Source organism: Pleuronectes platessa, chromosome 13, assembly GCF_947347685.1.
Source record: "Pleuronectes platessa chromosome 13, fPlePla1.1, whole genome shotgun sequence".
Classification (NCBI taxonomy): Eukaryota; Metazoa; Chordata; class Actinopteri; order Pleuronectiformes; family Pleuronectidae; genus Pleuronectes; species Pleuronectes platessa.
Genome location: NC_070638.1, coordinates 12,890,892 through 12,902,183, shown reverse-complemented (window position 1 = coordinate 12,902,183; position 11,292 = coordinate 12,890,892). Strand labels below are relative to the sequence as shown.

Below are 11,292 nucleotides of genomic sequence, written 5' to 3'. Positions count from 1 at the left end.
GCGTGCGCAGAATTAGTCACGTGACATCAACTGCTTCCTGTCTGACGTCACGTGACATGGACGACACCGTGAGGCCGATAATGTCAACTTGAGATCATCTTTTCTCTGACAGGTAGAAACAACCGTGTTATTCTGACTCCTCCACTTTAACACAACAACACAACTGTATTATTGTGCTGCTGCTGGTCACGTGATCAGCCAACGGGGACGTTCACTGCTGTTGAGGCTCCAGCAACGGTAGCTAGCGAGTAGCTCTGCAGGATTTTAAAGAGGATACAAATGAAAGTAATGATTAAAGATTGTCTGTATATTATAACTAAAAGTTAAATATCAATATTAATGTCTTAGAGCTGTGGCTGCTGATTTGTCAAAATTTAAACACCAAATTCTTTACTACGGTGCTCCTGGGGTGCAAAACACAACTGCAAATAAAAAACAACAAAAAACAACAGTATTTATGTTAAATGGAAAGGGAAGGTTGTTCTGTGATTTTTTGTTTGTTTTGTAAGATTTGTTGTTGTGGTCTGTGAATTGTTGTTGTGTTGTGTGATTTGCACTTCAGAGCCATCGCACATCCCTCATTCGTTTTTTTTTAAACAGCCAGATCTGATTGTGTTTCTAGAATCCTGAAAGAATCTGAATATAGAAACATCTTTTGTAATAATAGCTATATAAATATAATTTAAATATTCATAAATGTAAAACCCATGTATAAAAAAGTACAACTTATCACTTTTATGGATGTTTTTCTATCTTAGTTTGTTACATGACCACAGCTATAATATGTGGTTGATTAATTGATCGACAGAAGATCAATCAGAAGCGATGTTGACAATTAATCTGAATCCCTGTATTAGTTGATGTACTCATATTGTTACTGGTCATTTGTGCAGGTCTGCTCCTACAGTAGGGACAGGAGAGCCAGGGACAATGGATGGATATGCTGTGAGGATCCCAGAGGTTGTGTGTCTCGGGGCCAGTCTCACCCTCTCAGGCATCTTCTACTATCTGTACAGGAAGAGCCGCAAGACAGTGGAGAGACTTGACGTTAGTTGTGTGACATTTCATTACTTTTCGTAAGCTTTTATTTAGCAATTTATCACTATTTCTGTTTTTCATGCTATCTAAACCACAGGTAGGAATGGGATTATGTGTTAACCATTGAAACGATCTTCATATTTCACAAGCTTGAAATCCTCTTTAGGTTGATCAGCACTCTGCTAATGTCTCTGAAAACGTTCTGAAACAGGAAGCCAATCTCATAGGCCAGGTGTTACCTATTACAGAGTGAGGCTTGTAGCTGAAGCTGTGTCTACTTGCAGGAGAACAAATATATTTTTCATTTTTAGAGGACTGAAGAAGTAGACTGTCCCAAAAATTTGAAGGAAATTAATTAAAATAGAATGTGACAGGAACCTGAAGCCTGTCCGCTGCACTGTGTGTCCTGCTTACACAAATAGTGTGTGTCTTGTGTTGTCAGGAAGCTCCACATTTCACCATAGATGGGAAACTCAAAAACATTTTGAAGGAAATTCCAGGAGCATGTCTACAGTACGCTGTCATTGAAGGTAATTGGGGTCTCACTTTTTTCTGATACCGACAAGACTTGATCCATATTTGTGCACTGTAAGAGATGTACACTTTCTTCACCTCTTATTCTCTATTAAGTGTGTGTGCGCTTGTGTGTGTAGGTGCTGTACAGCCAGTGGGCGAGCCTCTGACAAGTCACTTCCAAAAAGAAATTGTCGGCGTGTTGCAGAAAATAATGTTGAAACAACAAAGGCTGGTGTGGAATGGCCTTTCAAGCACTTGGTGAGCACAATACATGATTTTATTTTGACTACTCATTCATTATTCACAGCTTTCAAATTATTTAAATTGTAAACTTAATGTTCTCAGACTTTTTGTGTATTGTGATACAGAACATCAATACCCCAACATGCTGCCACTACTGAAGGTGCAGCCCACAGTATACATGTGTTTTGTAAACTAGAATGTTACTTTCACAAAGTCCCAACAGTCCCATCGTGAAACCCCATTAGTACTCACTAGATCAATATTTTATCTTGCCTGATGTTTTAAAAATAACATACAGGAATTATCCTCTGAACTTAACAAAGTGGTTGAAAAACACTGTACAAAACAATGTTATAGAAAGTGAATAGAAGAATTCCTGGTTCAACCCCAAAAAAGTACTAGATCCTTTCTTGACTCATGTCCCTCCCCCTCCACATTTTGTGGAGTTTTTCGTTATCCTGCTACATATCCAACTATTGTCTTTCTACTTAGTGTCTTGTGTCATTGAAATTACCCTGAGATTTGCACAACCTCCATAAGAACCAAACTGGCTCACAATTGGAAAACTGAACATCAGAGAGTCGTACTTTATATACATGAGGCATCCTCAGTTTACTTGATCCTGTCTCATCCTCTTATATGTTGACTAAACAGACCCATTTCCCTCCTTCTACCATTTGCAGGACAGACAGTGAGCTGGTCTTGCACCAGAGAGTGAATGCAGTGCCCTTTGTGTTAGTGGGATCGGATGAGACCACAGTCAAGGTCCTGTGTCCTCTGCAAGCTTCCGGAGTCCACATGGAGATTACCCACGAGAAGTTTCACCAGCTCAATTACGGCCTGGGCGACATCGTAGGACAATACCTGAGTGGGGAGAAAATTAAAGGGCAACTGGAGACCGAGGAAATGCTCAAGGTTGGTTGTTACTAACAAATGGCTCCTGCAGCTGAAAATAATTAATATTCACTGGAGAAAGTATCATATTTTTTGCTATTTTCCTCCACGATACCGTAAGCAAATTTCCCCTTCATTTCCCAGGTGGGTGCAACTCTCACAGGAGTAGGTGAGTTGATACTAGACACAGACGGCACCCTGAATCTTCGACCCCCTTCCAATAGTACACAGTACTTCTTGGGCAACATGGACTTTGACACCCTGCGACAAGACCAAGAGAACGTGGCTGTTTGGTGGAAGGCGCTGACCATTACCTCTGCTTTGGTCGGGGCGATGGTCGTCCTCTGGGTGGGTCGACGCTACTACTACCACCTAAAAGCTCAGTGGCAGCGGGAGCAGGAGAGGAGGGAGTTTGAGAGATGGCAGGCCGATGTAGCGGGCGCCGAAGCACCTCAGGATGCGGCAGAGGAACGCGTAGAGAATCCCTGTGTGATTTGCCTCAATCAGCCTCGTAACTGTATTCTGCTGGACTGTGGGCATGTGTGCTGCTGTCACACCTGCCAGCGGGCGCTTCCACGCCGCCAATGCCCGATTTGTAGACAGGACATCAGCAGAGTGATGCCGCTCTACCATGTCTGAGGCCCCTGTGGGACCATGTGACCTCAGCGGGGGTTAACCACCATACAAACTGTACTGGCTTTACACCTGATAGGTCTAAACTGCTGCAATAACAGTGACAAAAGGGCAAAAGTAAGTCTTTGATTTCTTTATTTTCAAGAATAAAATATTCTTTAAAAAACAAAATGTTTGTACTGATCAAATGTGAATTTTAAGGATATAGTGCAAAAGCTTTGTTCATTACACTGTTACATTGAAGTACTTTTATCAGAAATTATTTAAAAATCATAGAGGAGCAAGTGTAAATTTGTGCAATAGAAATGTTTATTTTCCTATGTATGTATGTGCCTTATTTTGGTAATTTATATGACAGCTGCTGTCTCAGAGTGACTGTACCGTATGTATCTGAATTGCTTAAGTCTGCCCGTGAGTAACTCAGATTTAGTATCAGACAGTTTCACTTACATTTGTGATTCACAGGAAGTAACTGAAACTAAGGTAAAACTAAGGCCGAGACGAAATGTTAAAGTTTAATTAATGCACTACAAACGGAGAGAGTGTTTAAAATGTTTGGGGAATTATTAATTGTACATACATCAAAATATCTTTACTTCATGTAAACAAGTCTTTGTTTTCATGAAATCTGATAAATGTCCTCAACTTGTGTCAGTTGAGTTTCAAGACTATTAGAAATCGGTTTGTATTTTGCTTAAAGCAATTTTTTTGTTTTTAAACTTCATTGTCTGTTGAAGTTTCACATCTCAATGTTGATTGTAAACATGGTCAACACACGTTTGTAAAATGTACTCACCATTAACTGATCATCTCGGCATATAGGGTTTCATGGTGATTTGAAGGAATTGATGATATTGATGACAAGATGCGTTTAAGCAACTTACAATGAACCCGAATAGGGCTTTGAAAATAAAATAAACATTTCAGAGTTACAAATTATTTGTAATTTGTCTTGTTTCTTAAAGGGTCAACTCACAAAATGTGAACTGATGAATGGCTAAACAAATATTGTGACTTTTCAGCCCTATATAATAATACCATGTAACATGTGACAGATTATGCAAGATATAAATTATGCAGATTCATAGTGGATAAGCAGAAAATGAATGAATGGTTCTTGATCTTTTTAATTTGCAGTTCACATGGTTCACATCATGTTTCTTGTAAATAGGAAAGTTATAATATTTTGAGTGTTTTTCATTGGACTCCATTTAGATTCTGAATAGATTTGATAAAGATTCCAGATAGTTTCCAGATTCCAGATTTCTTTATTGGTCCCACACACATGCACAGACACACTACATGCAAATTTGACCCAACCATGTGAACACAGCAGCACACAACACACACAGTGAACACATAGAGAAGTGGACAGCCACGGATGGCGCCCTGGGAGCAGGTGTTGGGGGAGTAAGGTTCCTTGCTCAGGGGCACTAAGACAGTGGGAAAGGGAGAGTCCTCTTGACTTGTACAGATCCAAGTCTGGTCCATATAAAGGTATGTTTTTGTCTGTCCGTGGTCTGCATTTGTTGACGTGATTATCTAGGATGTCCACACACCCTGGTTATCCTGGGATTGGAAATAGTCACACTGACTGGCCAGTGTTTCTCTCAGACATTAGGGGAGCAGCTCATGTCTGAATAAATACTTGTTTCACTCAAAATGAGATATTCCTGATTTTTTTTTTTTTTTCCATAGGCACAATTGCTTGTTGACAGCACCTGGTTTCTGAAAAGACTTTGGTGTAGTGAGTCATCTAGGGTGCTATTTCTGTCAATTCTAACAAGCAGTGAGGAGAAGACGTGGAGAATATGGCAGATACATGAAAAGCAGTGGCACAGAAAGGGAAGAGCTGGGGGGCGGGGGGTGTAAGGTGACGAGTGAGGCGTCGGGCCTGGGTAGGGGGGTGCAAAAAGGAGCAGGTGGGCGACAAGGGATCCCATAAATCTTGCTCAGCGGTCATGAGGGTTCACGTTGACAAATTCTTCACGAGCCCTCTCAGCAGAACAGCAGCTGTGGCTCTCGGGGAACAAGACTATTCCTGTAGCACTCGCAGACCTCCGAGGGCACAGGGGTGGGGTGGGGGGGAAACAATCACTTCTTATTTGCTCAGTCCAGTTTAATTGAGTATATGAAAGAATGAAAAGGGCATTAAAACAAACGAGTGCAAATCTTATTTTCAGATAGGCCTTTGGAGCTAATCCATGCAATAGACTGATCCATAAATTACATTTGAGATTATGTACAGTTCCAATAGAAATAAAGGCTTTGAAAACCATCTGATGACCGTTAATTCACTGTGCCGCGTTCACCTTTCTTCACTCGACAGTCTGTACTGGCTGACACTGACTCCAGTGGATGTTCGGATGGAATTAATGTACCTTGTTTAATCCACTCTGATAAGTGAGAGACCATTTAAATGATATTATCCTTCTCTAATTAGCCGTGCTTCCTGGGTTTAGCACCTGATTTGTGAAGACGCGGGCGTAGACGATGGCGGTTAAGTGAGGCAAAACCTTTTTATTCCTTTCAAACACAGTTTTAAGGGCAACATTAGTTATTATCACAACCTTAATATTATCAGTGGAGTTTTGGGGAAGGGCACATCAGTCTGAAGCTTTTTGATGGATGACCGTGGCATTTGGCTCATGTTCAGAATCTTTGAACCCCTGACTTTTACACTTGGGCCATCATGAGGTGGAGTTTCAGTGGAATGTTTAAAGTTCTCTGAATTCAGCTGGCAGGTCAGGGGTGAGTTGGGCACCACCTAGTGTGTAAACTGAGAAGTGCACTACAATGGACCATAGTACATTACATTACATTTCATTTAGCTGACGCTTTTATCCAAAGCGCCTAAAGGCCGGCGCCTTTATTATGTAAATAAACAGTCGACCACTGCCACACACAAAGAAGGCATCTCTTAGGCAGAAGCATTCGGCGGCCTTTACCATAAGTGCATTTTTTTTGTTCATGCGGGCCAATTAAAAATCGATGGCGGGCCGCAGTTCGCCCGCGGTCCGTAGTTTGGACACCCCTGATGTAACATTAATAATGATAAAATATTGCAGTGCCGCACACTTAGCTGCTGTGGCGTGGCTGTTGTTGCTTCAGGCCTATTCTGATGAAGTTAGATTGAACGACATGCAGCTCCAGTTCTGCAGGAAAAGTTTTTCTGAGAAATCTTTGAAATCCTGACTCACCCTGACCTTATGTGCTTGTGCTCTTCGCAGGGAGGGCTGGGGTGCAGCAGTCTTTTTCAACTTTGGCAGCCGAGCATTAGCAGACACTCCAGCAGACAGCAGGGGGAAAGGTAGAGATACGGTATCTCAGGAGAGAGAGCCATCACAGCGTGCCATCGTCCCTGATGCCAATTACCGCTGTCACCCATCTGCTTTTGGCATGCGGTGAGACGTGGGATATGTGACCTACTTTCCAACACAAGTGTGACTTTAGCGCTTCTCCTCTCATCAACAAACTGAGCGCCTCCTCCCTGAGGAGATGGAGCCAGGGATGGTGTTGCAGGGATATACACATTGGTCCAATATAAAGATCTTTTTGTTTGGCTTTTCGGTTTAAGTAGATTATACTGGATTGCTTCCAACCAAGTATTCAGAATTAAAACTACTGTATTTCCAATGGAGGATGGGAAACCATCCCTATTGTTGCAGGTAGAGAACTCCCTTCTCTTTAACCTCTTCCCCCAATTTACAACCTCTAATAACCACCTATGGGATATATGCCTCCATCACAATGCAATGGATAAATGGAAATCTGATTTTGTTGTCCAAAGCATTAAAAAAAATTAAAAATGGTAAGATATTTTTCCAGACTTGGTGTTCATGTTTCTCTGGATAATCCCCTGAAATATGTTATCCACAGTTTTTATGGGGACTTTAACCTCGACTGAAAGTACTATCAATACAAACTGTTGACAGTGAGATCTGAGGATTATCATCAGCAACAGTGATATTATTGTTGGATATCAAGTTATCTCAGATTTGTAGAACTACAAAAACTTTCCTCAAAGATCCGGTGACAGCAGTGGTTCTCACGGTGGAGGTCAGGACCCTAAGTGGTCACAGGACTAATCTGAGTTTTCACAAGATGATTAACAAGTAGGAAACTTACTTCTGCTTCTGGATATTTGACTTAGCTGTTATCTCTTCTAAGGAGATTATGTCTGTTAGTTAGCAGCATCAAACAAAAACAACAGGATGAATTACCACAAAGCTTGGTGGAAAGATGGGTCAGGAAGAAGTGGATCAGGGGGCAGATCCCGGACTTTTTGATCACTTTCTTAAACATTGTAAGACAGGATGTTTTCCACAGTTTTCATTGATTTCCGAGTAAATGGTTAATGGATCTTAATGGGGGAAAAAATCCAACATAGCCTAAGGCAAATCTGGCTCTTAATTCACTAAAGGATGTTTACAAAAACGTAATCTGTTGTTCGGTGGAGGGCTGACAGTTTACAGAGTATACTGAGAATCTACCTGCAGCATAAACAATAGGCTGAAAAGAGCAGAAAGAAAGAAACACAACAGTGAAGAAGTCGACCAAAAAGCCAAAACAATGAGCTGAAAGACACTCAAATGTTCCATTCAGATGGAATAGTTAATAAACAATGATCAGGCTAATCATAGTTTAATGATCATATACATTTGAGTAGATTAAATTAAAACTGTGCACTACATGTATAGTTATAGCTATATTTGCATCACTGATCACAACAAACATTAATATAATGTTTTGATTTGAATTATTGTTGTATTTATGTGTGATTTATTGGAGGGTGTCCTTTGGTGTTTAGAAAGGCCCCATGAAATAAAAATCTTTTTTATGTGGAAACAAAATATTTCTCAGGAAAATGCTGATACTTCAAGAGGATTTGGTGACAAGTTGTATTTTCACATCAAACACAGACTTCAGAGTTCAGGAACTTGAATCATTCTTTGATCCCAGCGCTGGTCTCCCATGTGAATCAGATGCACCTTCCGACTGCAGCTGTGAGTGTGTGTATCTCAGCTGTGTGATCACTGATCCAAAGGCCAGCGCTCTGCCTGTGTTCCCACAATCTTTTGGAGGATGTTTACGCAGGAAAACAAACAGCATTAATCTTCGTGATGTGGAGAACAGATTCACACACTACTTTAATTTGGTCCATGAGTGCAGATGGTGTTTGTGTGTGTGTCTCCACTTTCAGTTACATTTTTAGCCATTTTTAGTCCCTGCTTCTCTTTCTCTCACTAACACTAATACCTACGACCTGATACTCACAGAATTGATCCTGGCTCTTAGCTCTCGACTTGTTATCTGTGTTTTTCCTCAGCTAGTGTTCCTCAAGGAGGAACATGGTGTGTGTGTGTGTGTGTGTCTGTGTGTGTAAGTGCAGCGGAGCTCAGTCTGCCTGAGGGGAGAGATGGGGAGGGGGTGAGTGACTCAGCACTGTGATTCATTTGTAATTGGAGGCCGTGCTTCCAGAGCACACACACACATTTCTTAAGGGTAGGTGCCCTTGTCAGAGATTATGCGACTGATTGAGTGAGTCAGATCATTAAGAACTGCTGCTTGCTAAAGAGGCAGAGCAGGAAGAAGAGAAAGATGGAAAGAAGAGGAGAGATGAGGATGTAGAAAGATCAAATGAAGAAGACTAAGATGAACCAACTGAGAGGCACTCTGGGCTCACTATGTACGTGGCAGTGCATTACTAGAGCCTGAGGTAAGGAAGGGAAGTGTCCAGTTGGTGCGACACATCTACATTTCCTCCCAAAATAGTGATCATGAAGCAGCACCTGTTCCCATCTGGAGCAGCAGGTCAGAGTTTTCCCCACAGCCTTCAACTGTGTCGCCGACTGATGACGTCATGTGAAATCTCTGGCCCTCGCTTGAACCCCTTTGCATGAATCTGTGGCTCCGCTTGTTGACAGCTGGAGGCGGCAGAATATTGGGCAGGAGGAGCTTTGTGAGTCATCCCGGTGGAATTCAGATGGGCTGGCACATTCATGTAACCTTTCATGTTGATTGTGGATCCATGTCAGAGACAATAATCATAATTGGATAAGGAATAATTAGCTGCAGTTTTAATCACTTTGGTTGATTTTTTACAATTAGCAACATCCTCATTAAAATCTGTAACTGCTTTTTTTCACAGAAATTGACTTTTGGAGTTTGAGCCACCAAATGTGTTGGCTGCATGCTCACTTTGTATAATGGTGGTTATAAGAGACCCTCAGGGGACTCACTAACATGCTTTACAGGAAGTTATATGGTCTGTTGTTTTGTGGGAACACTTACTTTTGACTGTGAAGAATATTCAAGAGCTTCTAAAGCACCACTGATCTCCAGATTGTCAGCAAGTCACTTCTAGGAACACTGCTTCAGTGGAAAGGTTATTCCATGTTTATAGATGGGTCAGCTGGCCCAAGTTGTTAAAACAGGGCTGGCCCAATAAAAGGCTCTCCATCAGTTCATTATTTCAGCTTTTTATGAGACACCATATGCTGTGAGGACAGGATGTCGTAACATAGGCTGCAACACAAAAGGAGGCAGGGGAGAATGACGTCATTTCAGATGCAGCAAATGTATAAATGATGTAAGCTCTGTCCGTGGTGCTGAAATGAAGAGAGGTTATTATGATCTGGCACACGACAGCCCCAGATATTTTTCAAAAAGGCATTATCCTGTAGATGTTACATCAAACATGCTTCTTATTCTATATAATACTGTCGTGGTAGGTTTTCTAGGTTTTTCATTATCTGTCCATTTTGTAGGTCCTTCTGCTTTAAAGTTGCACTCCAGATATTTAGAAGTACACTTTCACAATGGTTCACATACATGGGGAACAGACTTGAAAAATAGCGTTTTTATTCCTCTGCATGAGTCAAAAAGCTTGGATTCTATACCAATGGTATAGAGAGCTTCGTTCACATAGAAGACTTTATACTTCAACTGTTTGGTTGTACAAGTTTAACAAGGTGTTTTCATATCTGCATAAATTTGACAACTATATTATCTCGACTTTAAGTCAGTAACTGCTGCTCTGTTCCAGACTCTTAGTTATAGTCAAGACACGCCAGCAAAATATGTTAAATCGAATTGTTTTTGAGCTCTTCTAGTCTTATTTACAACTCGAAATGCTCAGAACAAGTCAAATGTATCATATTCACACACACATTCATACAGTGCCAATGTATGAACTTTTTCTATAACACACATTCAAAGCAAGCTGGCACAGCCGTCACAGGCTTTGGGGTTCAGTATCTTGTCCAAAGACTCTTTGGAACGCAAACTGCAGGAGATCGAACCAAATACTTTCAGGTTCGTGGACAAGCCTTTCTACCTCCTGAGCCAAAGCCGCCCCTAGGTATGCAAGATATACATACAAATATAGGCTAGTACATTCAGTCGTGAAGAAGTTGGGGTTATTTATTCAAGCTAGTATTAGCAGTAATACCTCAATAGAAAAATACTCTGTTACATTAAAAGTAAACACTAAATCTAAATTTCTAATGTTGTTGTAACATAAAACTAATTACAGCTAACTAAAGCTTTGTGTCCCTTCAATGTCTTTTGTTGTTGTATATGCTAAAGTATATAACTCGATTATATATACACGCTATAACTTGCCAAATATGTCCCATAGTATAACACAAAAGTATAAATCCTTTAAATTTATTTTCCATCATAATTTCCCTCTGATTAAATGTTCCTCTGCTCTAAAGAAAACTATGTTTTCTAAACGTGAAATCTGTTTGTGCATTGATCAATTTCACATTTGGCCTGTTGATGTCGCTCTTGCTCCTCTAGCATTTGGAGCCACCGACACACACACACACACACACACGCACACACGCACGCACGCACGCACGCAAGCACGCACACACACACACACACACACACACACACACACGCACACAAGCACACACGCACAAGCACACACGCACAAACACAAACACACACACACGCGCA

General features: G+C 41.1%; 1 protein-coding gene across 1 annotated transcript; it reads left to right on the top strand.

Annotated features, from left to right (window-relative positions):
* Positions 1-7: 7 nt before the first annotated feature.
* On the top strand, positions 8-4,263 carry mul1a (mitochondrial E3 ubiquitin protein ligase 1a). The gene is made up of 6 exons (XM_053438414.1): positions 8-112; positions 894-1,047; positions 1,481-1,568; positions 1,692-1,812; positions 2,481-2,712; positions 2,836-4,263. Exons 2-6 carry the CDS (start codon positions 931-933, stop codon positions 3,328-3,330), a joined length of 1,053 nt encoding a protein of 350 aa, XP_053294389.1. The 5' UTR covers positions 8-112; positions 894-930; the 3' UTR covers positions 3,331-4,263.
* The last annotated feature ends 7,029 nt before the right edge of the window (positions 4,264-11,292 follow it).

Bases quoted from the DNA above. Each gene is read 5' to 3' on its own strand.
- mul1a (XM_053438414.1), top strand. From the start codon at position 931: ATGGATGGATATGCTGTGAGGATCCCAGAGGTTGTGTGTCTCGGGGCC. The intron at 1,813-2,480 runs GTGAGCACAATA...TACCATTTGCAG, and splicing joins AATGGCCTTTCAAGCACTTG to GACAGACAGTGAGCTGGTCT. The intron at 2,713-2,835 runs GTTGGTTGTTAC...TTCATTTCCCAG, and splicing joins AGACCGAGGAAATGCTCAAG to GTGGGTGCAACTCTCACAGG.